The 23,055-nt window shown below is 31.7% G+C and overlaps 1 protein-coding gene across 1 annotated transcript in view; it reads left to right on the top strand.

The window, feature by feature from the left end:
* Nucleotides 1–23,055, top strand: part of LOC107497775 (phosphatidylinositol 3,4,5-trisphosphate 3-phosphatase TPTE2-like) — a 63,451-nt gene that overhangs the window by 3,952 nt on the left and 36,444 nt on the right. Inside the window, exons 4-9 of the mRNA XM_036228518.1 lie at nucleotides 45–135; nucleotides 273–336; nucleotides 1,089–1,153; nucleotides 13,265–13,325; nucleotides 14,134–14,215; nucleotides 14,319–14,407. Of these exons, the coding sequence (XP_036084411.1) occupies nucleotides 45–135; nucleotides 273–336; nucleotides 1,089–1,153; nucleotides 13,265–13,325; nucleotides 14,134–14,215; nucleotides 14,319–14,407 (452 nt within the window). The remainder of the gene's footprint in view (nucleotides 1–44; nucleotides 136–272; nucleotides 337–1,088; nucleotides 1,154–13,264; nucleotides 13,326–14,133; nucleotides 14,216–14,318; nucleotides 14,408–23,055) is intronic.

Genomic DNA, 23,055 nt, shown 5'->3' with positions numbered 1-23,055 from the left:
TTGTTTCTCAAAAAAAAAAATGGATCTTTTCAATTTATTGTTAGGTTGACAATTTTATTTCGACTTATCATTCTGATAAGAATTTTTCATCTGGCTTATCAAAAAAAACGTCTTGAAAAGCTGACCAGAAGGATGGTAAGTGGGCAAAAACATGTTTATGCTTCAGAAAAATGTATTTTGGGAAATACTGGCAAGCGTTGTAGATATTTATGCAATGTTTATTTTTAATTTGATTTATGTTTTGCGAATTAATGATTATTTTAAATGCACAGGTTTCAGGAAACAAACGGCGATACAAGAAAGGTGGATTTGATTTAGACCTCACTTATGTTACTGGTTTGTGTTGTTTATCTGTTACTTTACTTAAAATATTAACTTCACGTTTTTCTTGTGTATAAGTAATTATGCATTTATTTTTGTTCTTGACTTGTCTAAGCCATGTTCAAAGCATTCTTTATCTACGAACAGATATGCCACTATGGCAGTGTGACACACACATAGTTTAGCCCTGACAATTTTTTCCATTGTCACCTCAAGTCAGGACTACTTGGTTATAGAAGAGAAAGTGGAATGGATTTTCAGCTGATTCCATTTGTTTGGTTTAGGATTTATTGAGTTCTAGTAATTATCCTGGATCCCAAGGATCACAGAAAAACCTGTTCTTTTCCTAGAACCCCATAAAATAAGGTCATGGCTTTGTAGATCTCAGGTTTCTGAGTCAGTAACACTGGAAACCATCCTGGAAGTTCCCATCATCTCACTGGAGCCCAGATCTCTTTTTCCTTTGGTGTTTAAATGAGATATAAATTCTCACCATAGGGGGAGCTTCAGATTGAGGTCACCACAAATCTGTTGCATATGGTGGGAACCAACTGAGCTGGGAATACCATGTGAGTTTAATGGCCATTGTATTGGATAATTTAATATGTTATCTTGGTTATCCTGAAGGGTAGTTAACTTTTCTTTCTGTCACTCTCAATCCTAAAAGTTTTCTTTCTATGAAAAAAGAGTCTAATTCTATGTAAATGAAGTTCTCATATATTGACATCTATAATGACATTTGTAATAGTGACTATTTTGACTTCCAGAACGTATTATTGCCATGTCATTCCCTTCTTCTGGAAAACAGTCTTTCTATAGGAATCCTATTAAGGTAAGAATATTTATCTTACAAATGTTCATATTTCTCAGTAAACATAGTCTATTGAGTCATAAGTTTAATACTGGCCCAAAGATGGAAGTATTCTCCTGAAAATGTACTCTTTCAGGTAAAAAATTATAATTGTATTGATATTAATTAGCTTCAAAAATTTTTAAATTAAATTTATTAGGGCGACATTGGTTAGTAAAATTATATAGATTTCAAGTGTACAATTTGATAATACATCATATGTATATTTCATTGTGTGTTCACCACCCAAAGTTAAATTTCCTTTTATTACCATATATTTGATCCCCTCTACCTCCTCCCTCCCCTGTTTCCCTGTGGTAACCCCTAAAATGTTATCTATGTCAGTGAGTTTTTGTCTTGTTCATTTGTTGCTTTCAGTTTTATATCTCACATATGAGTAAAATCATATGGTTCTCAACTTTTTCTGTCTAACTATTTTGCCTAACCTGATAATCTTAAAATTCATCTATGTTGTAAATGGCAATATTTCATCTTTTCTTATGGATGAGTAATATTCCATTGTGTATATGTACCACATCAATTAGCTTTTGCTGTATTACAAACTACCCAAAAAAATTAGTGACTTCTAGCAGCAACTATTTACTTAGCTCATAAATTTGAGTTGGGCTTGCCTGGGTGGTTCTGCTGACTGGGGACAGACTCATTTAATCTCAGCTAAGCTAATTCACCTATCTGTGGGCAGCTACTAGGCATCTGAGGATTGGCTGGATGGCTCCTTGTGATGTTTCATTCTCCAAGAGGCTAGTTTAGGCTTGTCCACATCATGGCAGTGGCAAGAATTCCGTAAGCAGCAAGCAAAAGAATTTAGAGCTCCTAAAGGCCCAAGCTCAAAACTAGCATAATGAGGCTTTCACCTCTTTCTATTGAAGAAAGCAAATTACAATCTAGTCCAGATTCAAAAAGTAGAAAAAACTTCATTTCTTGATGGCAGGAAGTGAAACAAACTGTGGCTATTTTTTTTTTTTGTAGTCTTATCATAGGGGAAAGGAGTGGGAATTCTTTAAGTAAATATGTGTTCTAGGTTGAGATCTTAAATTATAGTGGAGGCATACTGTTTTAGGTTCTGTGTATTAAATAATGACTTTTAACTGAAATTTCATAGTAAATATAATTTTACCTTTGAAATTAATTTATTTAATACAGAAATTATACAAGTATATACCACTTCACAAAGGCAGTGAACACATTGCAATCTACAATCCTACTTTACAGAAATTTTAAAATTCTAAATATCAGGTACAGCTGAAAAAAAGACATAAATTTGGCAGCCAGTATTTTTGACAGGAAAGTTGTACAGTTTACATGACTTTAAATATGTGAATTTGAAAATACTGAGTTTAGAGTAATCATTACACTGTGTTGATATAAAAATAAAATACTGTTAAAGAATCTAGTTTAAAATTATTTAATTCACTTCAAAACATCATATAAATTATTGTGGTTTTTATGTGTTCCTAAATCTTCAGTTATTTAGCTCAAGTACATTACTAAAGTATTATACTAATTCTTCCAGTACAGTGGTGTTTCATACCATTGACATTTGCATACTTTAGAATATATTAGAAAGAAATGTGTGATATTCAGAAATGTTCAGAAAAGCAAATAAAAGGTCAATGAACCTGCCACTTCTTCTGAGATGGTTTCATGTCAACTTCATAAATATTCATTCTATAAGATAGTAAGCTAATATTTAAATACCATTTGCAAGATAAAACATGTTTTTTCATAAATAATGAAGTCTTTCTCAAGCACTACAAAAGTATACAAAAGAATTTTAATTTGAGCAAATCTTGGAATGTGTTTAACCTGATATTTCAACAGATTTAAGGTTTCCATGGTTTCACAGATTTTAAATTACTCAGACAACAAGAAACCGCTTTGAGAGAAATGAATGAATAATTAGCAATAGAAAAAATATCCACTGTATTTATCTCTTACAGAAACAGAAAAATATAGCATTTCCCTCTTAGAATAATATATATATAATTATATATAATATATAGTTATATAATAATATATAATAAATATATGTAACTATATATAATTATATATTATATGTAATGTATTAATATAATATATTTGAATAATATATTTCCTTCTTAGAATAGTATACATATAATTATCTTATATATGTTGTATTACATAATATATAATCATATATATATGGTTGGCCCTTGAACAACATATGTTTGAACTGCACTGGTCCACTTATATGCAAGTCTTTTTCAGTAAATACTGTAAGTGTATTTTCTCTTCCTTATGATTTTTTAAATAATGTTTTCTTTTCTCCAGCTTACTTTATTGTAAGAATACAGTATGTAATACATATAACATATAAAATATGTGTCATTGACTATTTATGATATTGATAAAACTTCTAGTCAACAGTACACTATTAGTAATTAAGTTTTGGGGGACTCAAAAGTTACACGTGGATATTTAGCTGTATGTAAATTGTTCAAAAGTCAACTGTATAATTACATATAAATTATATATAGTATGTAAATATATATTATTCTGTTAATAAATATATATTTCATGTGTAATATGTACTCATCTCTTATAGAAACAAAAATACCACATCTCTCCCTTAGAATATTTGTACAATTTTATATAATATATATTATATTGTTATATTATGTAATATGCAATTACATATATAAATCACATAGTTATATGTAATAAAAATTGTTCTTTTTTAAATTAAAATATAGTTACTATGTAAAATTATATTAGATTCAGGTGTACAATATTGTGATTTAACATATACATTTTGATGTGATCACCATACTTAGTCTAGTAAGCATCTGTCACTGTGAAAACTTATCACAATATTATTGAGCATCGTCCCCTACTCGTTTTCATTCATCCCTCACCCTTCTTCCCTCTGGCAACCATCAGTCTGATCTTTGCTTCCATGAATCTGTTTTCATTTTGTTTTGTTTGTTAATTTGTTTTGTGTTTTTCGATCCATGTGTAAGTGAAATTATACAGTATTTAACTTTCTCTGACTTATTTTACTTAGAATAATACCCTCTTGGGGCAGTTTCATTGAGCAGCGGTTAGCATGTCTGCTTTACATGCAGAAGGTCCTGAGTTTGAGCCCCAGTGGAGCCACTGCCCTTATCCCAAGTGTGCCAGGCCCAGGGTGTGTGCCACAAGCATGTGGGAGGAGACAACCTGCCTTCAGAGATCCAGTTCTTAAGGGGAAATGGCAACATCTGTAGGTCAGGGGTGGAAGTGGGGTGGGGGAATGAATTAAAAAAAAAAAAGAGTAATACCCTCTGGGTTCATGTGTGCCTGGACATTTTAATACTATTAGTCCTTCTAATCCATCAGCACGGTATATCCTTCCATTTATTCCTGTCCTCTTCAATTTCTTTCACCAATGCTTACTTGTTTTCCAAGTACAAGTCTTTTACCTGCTGGGTTAAATTTATTCCTAGATAATTTTTTTTGATGCAATTGTAAATGGGATTGTTTGCTTAATTTCTCCTTCTGGTTTCAATATTGGTGCATAGAAATGCAACAGATTTCTGTATATCAATTCTAGATTCTACAGCTTTACTGTACTTATTAATTCTAATAGTTTTCTGGTGGAGTCTTTAGGGTTTTCTATACATAGTATCATGTCATCTGCAAATAGTAACAGTTTTACTTCTTTCATATTTGGATGCTTTTCATTTATATTTCTTGTCTAGTTGCTGTGGCTAGAGCTTTCAATCCTATATTGAATAATAGTGGTGAACATGGACATCCTTGTCTTGTTTCTGATCTAGAGGAAAAGCTTTTAGCTTTTTATCATTGCGTATGATATTAGTTGTGGGCTTTTCATATGTAGCCTTTATAATATTGAGGTAAGTTCTTTCTATACCCACTTTGCTGAGTTTTCATCCTTAATAGATGTTGAAATTTTTTTGAATGCCTTTTATACATCTATTGAGATGATAATATAATTTTTATCTTGGTTCTGTTGATGTGATATTTCACATTAATTGTTCTGTGAGTATTAAACCATCCTTGCATCCCTGCTGACTAGATAGCATTATGTGAATGCTTTCATGTTGTAATTAATTTGACCTCCAATTAATTGTTGTAAAGATGTAAAGAAGGTGTCAGGATTCGTGTTTTTAATATTGCTATCCAATTTCTCCTGTACCATTTATTGTAAAGAGTATCCTTTTCTCTACTGAATTGCAAAGATGTATTTGTTGTAAATAAAGTGAATATATATGTATAAATCTGTTTCTCAATTCTCTCTTCTGTTCCATTATCTATTGTCTATACTTGAGCCCAAACTACACTATATTAATTATTATGGCTTTATAGTAAGTTTTAAGAACTTGTGTATAAATCCTCCAACTTTGTATTTCTTCTTTATTTTATTTTTTATATTTTATTTTAAAAAAATTTTAAGTTTTTAAAAATGAAATTTATTGGGGTGACATCAGTTAATAAAATTGTATTGGTTTCAAGAGTACCATTCAATAATACATCATATGTATATTACATTGTATGTTCACTACCCAAAGTCAAATTTCCTTTCTTCATCATATATTTGATCCCCTTTTCCCTTATCATCCCTCATTCCTTTCCCTCTGGTAGCCACTAAATAGTTGTCTGTGTCTTTGAGTTTTTGTTCGTTTTGTTCGTTTATTGCTTTCAGTTTTATAACACACATAGGAGTGTTATATAGCTCTCAATTTCTTTATGGCTGACTTATTTTGCTTAGCATAATAATCTCAAGGGCTATCTGTGTTGTCACAAATGTCAGTATTTCATCTTTTCTTATGGCTGCGTAATATTCCATTGTATATATGCACCATATCTTTATCCAATCATCTTTGGAAGGATGTTTCAGTTGTTTCCATGTCTTAGCCACTGAATAATGCCGCCATGAACATTGCGGTGCATATATCTTTACAGATAAATGTTTCAAGTGTTTTGGGTAAATACCTAGAGGAGGGATTGCTGGGTCATATGGTAATTCTATTCTTAATTTTTTGAGGAACCTCCATACTACTTTCCATAATGGTTGTACCAATTTATATTCCCACCAGCAGTACATGTGGGTTCTTTTTTCCCATAACCTCTCCAACACTTTTATTACTTGTCCTGTTGATAATAGCCGTGCTTACAGGTGGGAGGTGCTATCTCACTGTGGTTTTGATTTGCATTTCCCTGGTAGATAGCGAAGTTGAGCATCTTTTCATATGTCTGTTGGTCATTTGTATGCATTCTTGGGATAAGTGTCTATTAGGATCCTCTGCCCATTTTTTAATTGGATTTTTTGTTTTTTATTGTTGAGTTGTATGAGTTCTCTATATATTTTGGAGATTAGCCCCTTATCAGAGGCATTGTTTGCAAATATCTTCTTCCATTCTGTCGGTTGCCTCTTTGCAGCTTTTTAGTTTGATACAGTCCCATTCTTTTATTTTTGCTTCTGGCCTTATATTTAGGTCTTTGATCTATTCTGAATTAATTTTGGTGTATAGTGACAAGATAGCAGTCTAGTTTCATTCTTTTGCATGTTGCTCTCCAATTCTCCCAGCATCATGTATTGAAGAGGCTTTCCTTTCTCCATTGTTTGTTTTTGGCTCCTTTGTAGAAAATCATTTGTCCATATATATGGGGGTTTATTTCTAGACTCTCAGTTCTGATCCATTGGTCTGCGTTTCTGTTTTTCTGCTAATACCATGCTGTTTTGATTATTGTGGCTTTGTAATGTAATTTGAAATCAGGTAGTGTAATACCTCCAGGCTTGTTCTTTTTTCTCAGGATTACTTTGGCTATTCAGGGTCTTTGGTACTTCCATAAAAATCTGAATTTTTTTGCTCTATTTTTAAAAATGCCATTAGATTTTGATGGGGATTGCATTGAATCGCTATATTGCTTTGGGTAATATGGCTATTTAAATTATGTCGATTCTTCCAGTCCATGAACATGGGCTATCTTTCCATTTCTTTGTGTTTTCCTCTATTTCTTTTAATAATGTCTTGTAGTTTTCACTGTATAGGTCCTTTACATGCTTTGTTAAATTTATTCTTAGGTATTTTATACTTTTTGTTGCAAAGGAAATTTCATTAAATTATCATTGGATTTTTTTTTAGCAGAAACTCTACAAGCTAGGAGGGAGTAGAATCAAATATTCAAACTATTGAAAGGGAGAAATTATAAGCCAAAAATAATATATCCAGCAAAGGTATCTTTTAGATATTAAGGAGAAATAAAGACCTTCAGACATGCAGGAGCTGAGGGAATTTTCTACCACAAGGCCTACATTATAGGAAATACTGAAGGGGGTTATTCTACCTAAAATTAAAAGACAATAAGATACAAAACTATGAGTAAGATGACTAACAGATAGAAGCAAGAATTTGCAAGCCTTAGTCAGAATACAGTATTATACGCTTAAATATTACATAATGGCTAAAGGGGGTAAGGGACATTTTAAAAAGAGAAAAAGACAATACCTACCACAACTCAGTAATGAACTTGCAGCATAAATAGGGATAATTTTTGACAACAAAAACAGAAAAGAGTTAAGGGTAAAGGTCTGAACTTGCAAAGGGAGATGGAGATAAGATACATGCAGAAGAAAAAGGACTTCTGTATATGTGGAACTTTCTTTTACATAAACGTAATGGTAATCACACACAAAAAAATCCAGAACTAAGACATATAACATAAAAAAGAGACTAGGGAGGAAAACAGTCGTAGAATACCACTAAACTAAAATAACAGACAGAAACACAAAGGCAAAGAAACAATAGAGATACCAAGTTACCAGAAAACAAAAGATAAAATGGCTATAAAAAACCTCATATATCAATAACTACCCTAAATGTAAATGGACTGAACTCACAAAAAACAGGCACAGAGTAGCAGATTGGATCAAAAAACAAAACCTAGCTATATGCTGCATTTAAGAGACACACATCAGCTGCAAGAACAAATATTGACTCAAAGTGAAAGGGTGGAAAATGATACTCCAAGCAGATGGCATCCAGAGGACAGTGGGTGTAGCTGTACTTATATTTTTTATATTTTAAAACAATGGTTTATCAGATTTCTCTATACAAGGATTTGGATTCCAGGATTCAGAATAAATTTGTTATCTTGCTACCTAGTTTTCATTGTTATTTTTAAAATTATATTTTATCTCTTTTATTTAAATATATTTCTACTGTTATATGCAGCTAAATACACAGAAAAGTACAGTTTGATGAGATTTGACAAACTTATACACCCATATTAACACTGAAATTAAAATGTAAAATATTTTTAGCATCCTGGGAAGTTCACTGATGTTCCTTTCCAGTCAATTTTCCTCTCAACCAAAAGCAAGCATTATTTTAATTTCTACCTCTTTGGAATATTTCTGCTGATTCTTGAAGTTAATACAAATGTAATAAAGTATGTATTTTTTTGTGTCTGGCTTCTGCTCAAAATGTTATTTACAGAATCATTCATATTTTTGCATATATCAGTATTTTTGTTCCTTTTTATTGCTGAGTTATATTTTATTATATGTATATACCACAACTTGGTTATTATTTTTCATATTGATGGACATTGCCTTGTTTCAAATGTTTTGCCCTTAAGACTAAAACACCAGAGCAACCCACTGTGAATAATTTCTCTTCTCTTTTCTATATCAGTGAATTGTGCCATCAAGTACCCACTTCATAGTCAGAAATCATTTTCTGTTACTCTCTCTTTTGATTTTCTCTTTTGTTCAGTTTCTCTGATTTCCTCTCTGGAATTCATTCTCAGCTTCGGACTTTATTTGTTCACTTCCCTATCTGATGATTAGATTACCAGTTTATTATAAAATGATACAACTCAGGAATAGCCAGATAGAGGAGATGCATAGGACAACGTATGGGGGAAGAGGCACAAAGTTTCCATGCTTTCTCCTAACACTTTCACCTACTCACCAGCCCAGAAGCTCCTTTACTTCTTCTTTAAAACTATCGTGGCTTTCCTAGGTCCTTAGAATTTCCATATAATTTTAGAATCAGATTATCTATTTCCACATATATAAACATACTCCACTGTTATTTTAATTTGAATGATATTCAGTGTATAGTTTAATATTGAGACTTTCCATCTATTTAGATCTTCTTTAATTTCTTTAGCAATGTTTTCACTGGATGAGCTACGTATATCTTTTGTTAGTTTTATTGCTATTTGATAGGTTTTAACACTATTTTAAATTATATTTTGAAAACTTCATTTTCTAATTATTCGTTGCTGATACATGTGAACATCACTGATTTTTGCATATACAAACAGCACCCTTCATAAATTTACAGTCATTTTAATAATTAATTAGTAGTTTTCTTGATATTTCTTTATATATACAATCATGTAAAGTTATTACATTCTTTCCATTTTTTAAAACATTTCTTTTATTCTTTTTCTTTATCAAATTATCTAGTATCTCCACTTTAATGTTGAGTAGAAGGGGTAAGAGTGGACATCCTTGCCTTGTTCCCAAACTTAGGTGGGAAAGTTCAATATTGTACTATTAGAGTGATTTCTTTTAGAAGCTTTTGGTAGCTATCCTGTACTAGATTAAGAAAGTTTCATTTTATTTTAACTTTGCTAAGAGTTTTTAAATTTTTAAAAAATAATTTTAATTTTTTAATTACAGTTGACATACAATATTATTATATGTTATTATATTAGTTTTAGGCATACAACATAATGATTAGACATTTATATAACTTACAAAGTGATCACCCATCTGATACCATACATACTTATTTCAATATTATTGACTATATTCCTTATGCTATACTTTACATCCCCACGACTATTTTGGAACTGCCAATCTATACTTCTTAATATCTTCCTATTTATTACCAACCCAGCCTTCTTTTCATCTGGCAACCATCAATTTGTTCTCTGCACTTATGAGTTTGTTTCTGTTTTGTTTGTTTATTTTGTTTCTTAGATTCCACATATACGTGAAATGGTATGGTTTTAATTTTCTTTTTCTAACCTGTTTCACTTAGTGTAATATTCTCTAGGTTCCTCCATGTCGTTGCAAATGGTAAGATTTCATTTTTTTATGACTGAGTAATATTCCATTTTATACATGTACCACTTATTCTTTATTTGTTCCCCATCAATTGACAGCCAGGTTGCTTCCACATCTCGGCCATTGTAAATAATGCTGGAATGAACATATAGATGCACATGCTTCTTCAAAGTAGTGTTTCAAGTTTGCTTCGATAAATTCCCAGAAGTGGAGTTACTGGCTCCTTCTTTGTCTCTTGTTAAAGCCTTTGTTTTAAAGTCTTTTTTGTCTGATGTAAGTATTGCTACCCCAGCTTTTTGTTTATTTGTTTCCATTTTCATGAAAAATCCTTTTCCATCCCTTTATTTTTAGTATGTCTGTATCTTTTGATCTGAAGTAACTTTCTTGTAGGCAGCATATGTAAGGGTCTTGTTTTCTTATTCAACCAGCTACCCTATCTTTGGACTGGAGCATTTCCATTTCCACTTAAAATAATTGTTGATAGATTTATAGTAATTGTCATTTTATTATTCATATTTTTATCTTCTTTTTTCTTTTTCCTTTTAAAGAAGTCCTTTTAACATTTCTTTAATGTTAGTAGTGATGAACTCCTTAAGCTTTTTTATTTTTTATTTTGGTTGGTTTAGGAAGCTCTTTATTTATCCTTCGATTCTAAATGATAGCCTTGCTGGGTAGAGTAATCTTGGTTGTAGGTCCTTGCCTTTCATCACTTTGGATATTTCATCCCAATCCCTTCTGGCCTGAAAAGTTTGTTAAGAAATCAGTGGGCAGTCTTACAGGAGCTTCAGGAATTGTAAACTTAGTAAGCCCATTTGTGAAGGCTTAGTTACTGAGAAAAATGAGGCACTATATAATTACCTAGAGTCCTAAAAATATTCTTAGTTATCTTCTAGCTTTCGGCCTTGGTATATAATTGAATTTTTTAAAATTCTGGTTAAGGACAGAAACTGTCTATCTGGTGACAGGTTGTGACTCCAAAAATGTAGTTTCTTAGCAGAATTGAAGTTTTCTCTAGGTGCTTTATTCTCTGTTCAGCTCATTTGAATAAAAGGTACTCGGAGTCTTCAGGTAAACTATTTAGATCAGAAAACACAAAAGTAAATTGCCTACATATTGAGTCAAGGATGGACTCATAGAGAAAATTCAAATCCTTAAGATCATTTTTTAGACATTTAGAGAAATATGAAGGTGATTTTAACAGTCCTGAAGTTTAACATTTCATGTACATTAATTTTCCCAGGAAAAAGCAAATACTGACTATCATTATATGTGGGGATACTAAAGAAGGCTGTACATAAATTAACCACTGGGAAATATTCACTTGTTGAGAGAATGAAGTTTTCAGAACAGTATTCTAATGATTGCATGATATTTCATTAGTGCTGTAATTAATCTCTAATGTTGGGTATTTCGGTGTCACTATTACCAATAACACAGCAAAGAAGGCATAAAGGCACAAAGGCACAAAGCTTTTTCTGAATAGATGCCTAGGAGTGAAATTCTCTAGTTAAAAGTATGAATATTTTAAGGTTTCTTAGTTTATATTGCCAAATCCAAGAGATTGTATGATAAGGAAAAGGTTTTCTTTTCATGCCATGTTTACCAGCACTGAATTTTCTCATTAAAAAGGAAAGGGCTAATTTCATGGGTGAAAATGACATTTCATTGTTATTTTGACTTCTTTTTTGGTAGGGTGACAATTTCTCTATGTAGGTTGTTAGCCAGTTTGATTTTCTCTTTTGTAAATTTATTTATGTCTTTGGCTCATTTATCTATAGGGTAAGGGAGTACAACTTAAATTATTGTTAATGAGTTATTAATTTATACTAGTATAACCAGTTTATAGATTATACTAGGCATAGTCCCCACTCATTCAATTTTATTGAAAAATATTCTCCCCTGTTATTTGTTTGTTATACTGCGGCATTTTTAAAATAGAAATTTCAAACTTTTATGAAGTCAAAACTACATCTGTTGCTCTTCCATTGATTTAATACTTAGTTCTTCCTCATCCAAAGAACTGACTAATGTTCGCTTAAATTTCTTAGAGATATTTGTGTTTTTTTAATATTTGATTTCTCAAACCATCTGGATTTTATTTTGGTGTAAAGGACTTCATGAATTTTTGATGTATATAAGACTGTTTATTCTCCCTCCCCCAGTACTATGCAGGCTCAAAATGTTTATCTTTTTGACTTAGTATTTCCTCTTGACAGGGATAACCAATTTAAAAAATTGATCACTTTGATACCTTAATTTTTCTTTTTCGTATATTAAGTAAGCCATTAAACATTGCTCTGAGGGTACTACACTAATCAATATTTGAACTTTATAGTCATTTTTATTGTTACATAGAGGCACATGTGTGTGTGTGTGTGTGTGTGTGTGTGTTTCAGAAGGATAAGTTTGTTGGAAATGTATTAATGTGATGATAGTAACCATATTTTAAATAATATTCACTGTTATTTTAAAAGTTACACATATATACACATTATATGTATATATGTATACATGTACATACAAACACACACACACACACACACAGATAAGTGAAAAAAGTTTCCATATTGCCACCACTTATCTAAAATTTGATATAATGGGTTTATCTTTTTCTATTATGCATATACACACAATCATACCATATATTCCTTACATTTATTTATTTAAATAATGCTTAGGCAGATTGTAATATCTAGATTGTAAAAGGCATATCTAATCAGAATTAGACAGGCCTACATAAGATCCATATATTATTGTGAATTAATGATTTGGAACAAATTTACTTAAACTAGCTAACCATCTAATTTTCTTAAGCAATGTGTATTTATAGTAGATGCCAATCAGGGAAGTCAAGTACAACTGTGTGAGTTATTTGAAAACCATTAGTGGGTTAGATATGACTTGGAATGTACATAACCTCATATTCCCTAAATCTAGGTAATAACCGTTTTAGGTTATTTCTAGAAAGTAGACTGTGTTCACATCATGTGGATATATGTAAGGTATGTATCCATCTTTCTTAGGAAGTTGTACGGTTCCTGGATACCAAACATCAAAACCACTATCAAGTCTACAATCTATGCAGTATGTACTTGACTAGATATTTTCCTACTATAGATAGAAAACAGATCATTGCATAGAAGATGATGATTCACTTTTTACATTTCATTCAATCATAAATATTTGGTGGTAGGGGGAAGTGAGTTAATAAAATCTTCACTTCGCATTGGCCTTACTTGGTAGGAAAAGGTAGCTCACCAGCACAAAATGCCCTGTGAGGAGCGCAGGAGGCTAGAGTGGAGGTGGAGCCATTTTAGGAAAAGTCTACTCTAGTGATATTAGGTTTAGGAAAATACTTCTGTTTTTCCCACCAGGTTTTGTTTTGAAGACAGACAATTCAACAAATGCATTTTCTAACCCACCAGGAGTGGGGTGTGAGGAGAACAAGGCCCTATATGAAAATAAAACAAAACTCTATAGAAAATAGATCGTATTCCAGCTTACCACTATGTCTCTCTTGATTTTTCACCTTCCTAAATATTGAATAGTTGCTTGCAGGAGGTAATCATTTCTATTGGTCACATTTGCTTCTGCTCTGTGGTTTCTAACTACTCTACCATAATGCAATGAGTAGCCTGCTAGAAAATTAAAAGTAAGGCCTATTAAATAAATCAAAATAAGTTTGGCTTAGTTTACTCAAGTTGGACAAACCACTACTGTTATTACATTTTTGAGAGCCTTAAGTTTCTTTTAGTGTAGCAGGAACCAATCGGAACACTCCTTTTAAAAGTGAATAAGGACTTTGTAACAGAAAAGTATAACTTATTTATAACATTGACATTTACTGTGTTTATTAGGTATAGAGATATGACCTATGTTTCTTTTATTTTAGGTGAAAGATCTTATGATCCTAAGTACTTCCATCATAGGGTTCATCGAATCATGATTGATGATCACAATGTCCCCTCTCTGAGGTAAATTTTATACTAAGTTAGCAGTCAGAAAGGGGCTAAATACATTGTTCTTGATTTTTTGGAAGTATTTTAATTCAACTAAAAATCTTACATTTGAAATTAGTGAGATGTTGGAATTTTCCAAAGAAGTAAGCAAATGGATGGCTCAAGATGATGAAAACATCGTAGCGATTCACTGTAAGGGAGGCAAAGGTAAAATTATTTTTCTTTTTTATTTCTCTTTTTTTAAAGAAATGTGAAAAATATATTAAAATAAAAATATTACATTTTTGGTGGGCTGTAAAACAGTTTTTTTTTTTTAATATTGAATTCCAGGAAAACACAATACTTTAAAACTACCTTATATAATTGAGTAGAATCAAGTTTTCATATTACATGAAAATTAGTTTCAAGCTCATTAGTGGTAGGCAAGTTCTATCTTTAGTTCCATAGGTTGAAATACTCTAAATATTGACAAATTATAATATTATGGATAAATGAAGAGTATAGAGGTCAAACCATATGGACATATCAGTTTTGGATCATTTTTTACTTACAAAAATGGCCATTCCACGTGACTCAATCTATAATAGTATTATATAGTGCTAGCAATTGGCTTGTTTTCTTTTAATTAAAGGTAATTCTCTGACTGAAGGAAAACATTTTAAATTTATTTTATTATTTTATTTTATTATTTTATTTGCAGAAGGAACTTATTGTGTTCACATGTTTTTCTTTTATTTAAATTTTATTTTATTATTGATTTCAAGTATCCACTACATTGGCTAGACATTTATATAGTTTATAAAATGATCCCCCTAACTACTTTTTCTCCTCTGGCTTTACATCTAGCCATTATATTAATACTAACTTCTGTGCTCTATGCTGTGCTCCACACCCCTGTAACCATCTATCAGCTACTAATTTATACTTCTTTAACCCTTCACCTCATTCTCCCAGCCCCCTAAACTCCCTCCCCTCTGGTCATCACCAGATTGTCCTCTATATTTCTGAGTCTGTTTTTGATTAGTTTTTTCTTTTTGTTTCTTAGATTCTGCATATAAATGAAATCATATGGTATTTATTTTTCTCTGTGTGACTTATTTCACTCAGCATAATAACCTCTAGGTTCATCCATGTCATTGCAAGTGGTAGGATTTCATTTTTTTAATGACCGAGTAATATTCCATTGTATAAGTGAACCATAACTTCTTTATCCAATCATCTACTGATGGGCATTAGGTTGTTTCCATATCCTGGCTATTGTAAATTGGGCTGCCATGAACATAAGGGGGCGTAGATCTTTATGAATTATTGTTTTGATTTATATAAGTTGACATTTTTTCTCTTAAGTGTAATGTGGAATTCATTAGTGAAGACACTAATGAAGACATTAATGTGGGAAATTGGCCTCAATTTCTCCTTGGGGAAATTTTTAAATTATCATTCAATTTTGTTAGATAGAGGATTGTTTATCATTTTATCTCTTTACCCACTTTAGTAGGGTGTATTTTTCCAAGCATTTATCCATTTTATCTACATTTTTGAATGCCTTGGCATCAAATTTTTCAAAATATCTTATTCTAATGTATACGGTGGTATTTACTTATTGCTTATATTACTTTCTTGGTGCCTTTCTCTCTCTCTCTCTCTCTCTCTCTCTCGATTAATCTCACCAAGAATTTATTAATTTTATTAGTCTGTTCAAAGTACCAAGTTTTTTGGCTTTATTGGCCATCTCTTTTGTTTGTTTTCTAGTTCATTAATTACTATTATATTTACTGCTTCCTTCTGCCTTTTCTGATTTAATTTGTCATTCTTTTCCTAACTTCTTGAGATATATGATTAACTTCTTGAAATAGATGATATGTTTTTAATCTTTCTCTTTTTTATTTAGCATTTAAAGCTATAAATTTTTCTCTAAGAATTATGTTAATGTCACATAGTTTTACATCTAGTAGTTCATTATTATTTCATTCAAAATATTTTCTAATATTTCTTGTTCTTGTTTCTTTGACTCATGGGTTATATAGAAGCATATTTTCTTATTTTCAAACATGAGGATTTTGTAGTTATCACTTAGTTACTTGTTTAGGGTTGTATCACATTGTAGTCAGAGAACATATGTATTTTTTTGTTCTTTGAAATTTGTTTAGACTTGTTTTATGGTCCTGAATTTGATCAATTTTATCAAATGTTTTCTGTACACTTGAAAAGAAAGTGTATTATGCATTGTTGTGAACAGTGTTAACACTGTTTAGGTCAAAGGTTAATTGTTTCATTCAAATCTTCTACATCCTTAATGACATTTTGTTTTGCTGTGAATTTTTTTTTTTTTGCAATATAATTTCTTCCTGTCACCTACCACCATTAGCTTAGCAGTCATATACTCATTTTATATACCTTTTGTTATTACTCTAAAAATTTCAGCCTGTGTCCTTCATTCAGCTAATGATTTTTTTTATGTTGACCTTGTAGCTAACTGTCTTCCTGAATTCTCTCATTAGTTTTAGTGGTCTATAGATTTACTTGGATTTTTCTATTCTGCAAATAATGAAAGTTTGGTTTTTTTTCTGTTCTTATCCCTACACATTTGGTTTCTTTTTCTTATCTTAATACACTGTCTAAGCCCTGTAATACAGTATTAAATAAAAGCTGTGAGTAGTGGACATTTTTGCTTTGTTTCTGGTTTTAAAGGAAATACTATCAACGTTTCATCATTAATATTAATATGATGTACCTGGTAGCTATTTTGGTAGATTCTCTTCATCAAATTAAGGAAGGTTCTTATTTTTTCTTAATTTTAAAATTGTGAATATATACTGAATTTTAGTGAATGCTTTTTTCTGTATTTATTGAGGTAATTGCAAGGTATGTCTTTTAATCTGTGAATATGATAAACTACATTAATATAGATTTCTGATATTAGATGATCCTTGCATTCCTGAGATAAGTGTCAATTGTTATTGATATTTATTTTTTTGCATTGCTGAATTCAGTCTGAAAACATCTCAATTATTTTTTTAACATTTATATTCATAAGTGAGACTAATATAAAGTTACCATTTCTTCTATTATATTTGTGCAGTTTTGGAATTAGTTTTGCCAATGTTATTGTGGTTTGGGGGAAGTGGTTAAAAAAGACTGTAAATATAATTTTTAATACAATGTTATTGCTCTATTCAGGTTTTACCTTCTTGAGTCAACTTTTTAATTGAAATTTTATTTAAGTTTTTTAAATGATTGACATAAAGTTATTCTTGTAGTGCTTTTAATTTTCTATTACATCAGTAATTTGTCCCCATTTTAATTTCAAATATTTATACTTCCTTTTTAAAAATCAGTTTTATAAAAGATTTGTGTATTAGTTTTTGGGGAAAAAAACATGATGTTTAATGTTGTTAATAATTCTATTGTTTTCTGCTTCACAAGTTTCTGCTTTAATACTTATTTTATTTTTTCTCCTTTATGACCTATGATTTTAAATTATTTATTTTAAATCACTTAGTGTTTAAGAGTTTTAGCCACATTTTAATTATCAAATTTTTCATTGTACTTCTTCAGACACAGTGATAGTCCATGGACTAGCAGCATCAGCATCAACTAAGAGTCAGTTAGGAAAACAAAATCTCATAATCACTCAGGCCTACTGGATTAGAATCTGCATTTTAATAAGATCCCCAAATGATTCATACACCATTTAAGTTTGAGAGCACCAATCACTTTGACTGCTCAGTAATAGCTGGAGAGTTTTTTTCCCTTTTATATTTTTCTCTTCTATTTTATCTAAAGCTTTGCTTCACCCTGGGAATTTATTTAATCATTTTTTTTTTCTCCAAAATGGAAAAAAGAACAAGACGAACTTGTAACATTTTTCACCTACTCAAAGAGTACCTTCAGAGTGTTTGGGCCCTTTCTTCTACTTGGAAGAGGAAATAAAAACCAACAGCATCACCTGGGTTGCACTTTTTACTCATTGTAGCCATCAAGCCAACTCTCATATGGTTGAATCTATCATTTTTAATTCTGTAGATAACTTTGGCCTCTCACAACAGCAGCTGAGTTGCTGTTTCACACTATTGGTAACTCTTTAACCACTCAGGTATCACAGATTCATCATACACATTCCTTTATCCTTCCTTTTCCAAAACAATACTTTTGCCATATTTTAGTGAGTCAGGGCTATTTTAGCAAATCTTGCTTCTGCTGTCAACTGTATCAGATGTCCTAAGACCCATCCCTAGATTCAGTGATTCCCCAGTGGACTCACAGCACTCAGCATATAGTCATATTTATGGCTATTATTTATTACAGTGAAAGAATACAAACCAAAATAAGCAAAGGAGAAAGGCGCATGAGGCAAAGTCCTTAAGAAACCAGGCACAGGTCTTCTCCAGTGGGGTCACACAAAATGTGATTGATTCCTTCACATCACATATGAGTTGTGAAAACACATGTGAAAAATTTCCTACCAGGGAAACTCAGGATTTTTATTGGAGGCTAGTCAAATAGACATCTTCTCCTTAGAATGGACCAAAATTCCAGACTTTCAGAAGAAGAACAAGTATTTAGCATAAATCATATTGTTTGCATAAACAGTTTAGGCACAGTGAGCCAGTCTTATCAAGGAACAATGAGAATCCTTCTGAAATCCAATTTTTCAGATGTCAGCCAAGGCCAAACTTCAAGTAGTCCTACTGATAGCTGTCAGGCCTGCTATGTTAACTCTTTTCTGCACAATGATATTGGGTCTCTGGAATTTGTTGAGACTTTTTGTGGTGTAATATGTGATCCATTTAGCACTATAAGTAGAAATCTCATATTTGGAAATAGTATATATTCTCTAATTTTCATCTATTTAGCTATCATTAATCTTTAAATTACATTATTTAAACCATTATATTTACTTTTTTAATATGTAAGAATCTGAGAGAGGTATGTTAAAATTTTCCACCATTACTGTGAATATGTCGGTTTCTTATTTTACTGGATCATTGCCAATGACTTTATTTTTAAAAAATTTTTTCAATTACAGTTGACATGCAGTATATTAGTTTCAGGTATACAACACATTGATTAGACATTTATGTAACTTATAAAGTTATCACCTTTCTGACACCATATGTAGTTATTACAATATTATTGATTATATATTCTCTATACTGTATCATACATCCTCATGACTACTTTTTTTCAACTAGCAATTTGTACTTCTTAATCCATTCACCTTTTCCACCATTCCCCAACCCATCTATTCATCTGGGAATCATTAATTTGTTCACTGTATCTAGAGTTTGTTTCTATTTTGTTTGTTTTGTTTTTTAGATTCCACATGTAAGTGAAGTCATATGATATTTGTCTTTCTCTGTCTCACTTACCATAATACCCTCAAGGTCTATCCATGTTATCGCAAATGGCAGGTTTTCAGTACTTTTTATGGCTAAGTACTATTCCATTATATGTATGTACCACTTCTTAATACATTTGTCTATCAATGAACACTTAGGTTACTTCCATATCTTGGCTATTATAACTAATGCTACAGTGAACATAGGGTTGCATATATCTTTTCAAGCATTGTTTGCATTTCTTTGGGTCAATACCCAGAAGCGGAATTGCTAGGTCATGTGGTAGTTCTATTTTTAATTATTTGAGGAACCTCCAGACTGTTTTCCATAGGGGCTATACCAATTTACAATCCCACCAACATTCTCCCTTTTCTCCACATTCTCTGTGAAGCTATCTGGTCCAAGGCTTATGTTTGTTGGGAGCTTTTTGATAACTGATTGGATATTTTTAGTGTTTATAGGTCTGTTCAAATTTCTGTTTCTTCCTGATTCAATCATGACGATTGTATGTTCCTATGAACTTATCCATGTCTCCCAGGTTGTCCAATGTGTTGACATGGTATTTTCTTATTACCTTTTGTATTTCTCTGGTGTCAGTTGTCACTTCTCCTGGTTCGTTTCTGATTTTATTTATCTGGGTCCTTACTTTTTTTTCCTGAGGAGTCTAACTAAAGATTTATCAATTTTGTTTATCTTTTCAAAGAACCAGATCTTGGTTTCATTGATCTTTTCTATTGTTTTTAATCTCTATTTCATTTATTTCCACTCTGATCTTTGTTATTTCCTTTCTTCTACTCACTTTGGGCTTTGTTTGACTTTCTTCTTCTAGTTCCTTTAAGTGTCAGGTTAGATTGTTTATTTGATATTTTTCTTATTTCTCAAGGGAAGCCTGTATTGCTATGAATTTTCCTCTTAGAACTGCCCTGGCTGTGTTCCTTAGATTTTGGGATCATTGCATTTTTATTTTAATTTGTCTCAAATTCTCTTTCAGTTTTCTTCCTTGATTTTGTTGTTAAACAATTCATTGTTTAGTAGTACATTATTTAGCCTCCATGCGTGTGTGTGCTCTTCGGTTTCCTTGCGATTTATTTCTAGTTTCATACCATTGTGGTCAGAGAAGATGATATAATTTCAATCTTCTTAAATTTATTGAGACTTGTTTTGTGGAAAATGTTTTATGTGAACATGGAAAGAATGTATATTCTGCTCTTTCAGGGTGAAATGATCTAAAAATATCAATTAAATTCAACTGGTCTAATGTGTCATTTAAGGACACTGTTTCCCTGTTGGTTTTCTGTCTGGGTGATCTATCCAATGATGTCAATGGGGTGTTAAAGTCCCCTACTATGACTGAAGTACTGTTGATTTCTTATTTAATGTTAGTTAATACTTGCTTTATATATTAAGTGCTCCTACATTGGGTGCATAGATGTTTACAAAAATTATGTCCTCTTGTGGGGTTTATCCCTTTATCATATGAAACGCCCTTCTTTGTCTCTTGCTACAGCCTTTTTTAAAAATCTATTTTGATTGGTATAAGTATTGCTACCCCAGATTATTCTTTCATTTGCACTTGCATTAAATATCTTTTTCCATTCCTTTACTTTCAATCTGTGTGTGTTTCCATCTGAAGCGGATCTTTTGTAGGCATCATATATATAAGTCTTGTTTTCTTATCCATTCAGCCACTCTATGCCTTCTGATCAGAGCATTTATTTCATTTACAGTTAAAGTAATATGAATAGGTACGTAGTTATTGCCATTTTATTAATTATTTTCTGATTGTTTTGTAGTTGTTCCCTGTTCCTTTCTTATTCTCTTGCTCTCTTGTCTTGTATTTTGGTGATTTTCTACAGTGTTGTATTTGGATTCCTTTCTCTTTATTTTTTGTATATATCTTATAGATTTTTAGTTTGTGGTTACCTTGTGCTTCATATATACCACACTGTATTTACACCCATCTATCTTAAGTTGATGGTCACTCAGGTTCAAACTCATTCTAAAATCGATACATTTTTCACTCATCTTTACGTTTATGTTGTTGTTATTACTTTTTACTTTTTTTGTAGCCCTTAATTTATTGCTCTAATTATACATAATCTTCCTAGTTTTGTCTTTTAACCTTTGTACTAGCTTTATTGTTGGTTGATCCACTGCTTTTACTAAGTGTTTGCCTTTGTCAGTAAGTATTTTTTCTTTCCTATAGTTTTTAACTCGTTTTTAAAAAATCTTTTCTACTTAAAGAAGTCCCTTTAACATTTCTTGTAATACTAATTTAGTGGTGATGAACTCTTTAGGTTTTTCTTGTCTGGGAAACTCTTTATCTCTCTTTCATTTCTAAATGATAGCCTTACTGGGTAGAGTGAACTTGGTTGTATGTATTTGCCTTTTATCACATTGACTATTTGGGCCAATCTCTTCTGGCCTGCAAAGTTTCTGTTGAGGAATCAGCTGACAGCCTTATGGCAGCTCCTTTGTATGTAACTAACAACTTTTCTCTTGCTACTTTTCAGATTCTTTGTCTTTAAACTTCGCATTTGAATTAAAATATATCTTGGTACGGGCCTCTTTAGGTTCATCTTGTTTGGGACTCTCTGTATGTCTTGGTCCTATATGTCTATTTCTTTCTCCAGGTTAGAGAAGCTTTCCATCATTATTCCTTCAAGTATATTTTCAATGTCCCACACTCTCTCTTCTTATGGGATCCCCTAGATGTGAATGTTGGTATGCTTGATGTCCCAGAGGTTTCATACTTACTTATTTTATAATTTTCCTGTTTTGATTGGGTGTTTTACTCTACCTGTCTTCCAGATCACTTATTTGATCCTCTGGTTTATCTAATCTGCTGTTGCTTCCATCTAGTGTATATTTAATTTCAGTTATTGTATTCTTTATTCCTGACTGATTCTTTTTTTTATGCTTTTATTTTATTTTTTATATATGTCTTTGTTGAAGTTCTCTTTTTAGTTCATTTACTCTTCCCCAAAGTTCTTTGAGCATTCTTATAACCAATGTTTTGAACTCTGTATCTGGTAGATTGTTTGTCTGTATTTCTTTTAGTGCTATTTCTGGAGTTTTGTCCTGTTTATTTACTTGAGACATATTTTTTTGTCTTCTCATTTTGGCTGCCTCCCTGTGTTTTTTTCTACATATTAAGTAGATTTGCTACATCTCCTAGTCTTGGCAGAGTGACCTTATTTAGAAGGTGTCCTGTGTGACCCAGTGGCACAATCTTCCTGATCACCTGAGTCAGGTGCTCCAGAGGTATCCTTAGTATGGGTTGTGTATGCCCTGTTTTTGTAGTGGAGACTTGAGTGCTGTTGGCACATCAGTGGACATGATTAATCCCCAGGGTAACTGGCTGTGATGGCTGACTGTGACTATAGTGGATAAGCTATTGTGCATGGGCTTACTCTGCGAAGTAGGAGTTGCTTTAGAGGGGCTCTGGTACCAACGAAGTCCACGCTTCACATATGTCATTTGTGGAGTTGGTTGGGTGGTGCTCCAGTGTAG

Source organism: Rousettus aegyptiacus, unplaced genomic scaffold (assembly GCF_014176215.1).
Source record: "Rousettus aegyptiacus isolate mRouAeg1 unplaced genomic scaffold, mRouAeg1.p scaffold_m13_p_11, whole genome shotgun sequence".
In the NCBI taxonomy this organism is placed as follows: Eukaryota; Metazoa; Chordata; class Mammalia; order Chiroptera; family Pteropodidae; genus Rousettus; species Rousettus aegyptiacus.
This window is presented reverse-complemented; position numbering and strand designations above follow the sequence as displayed.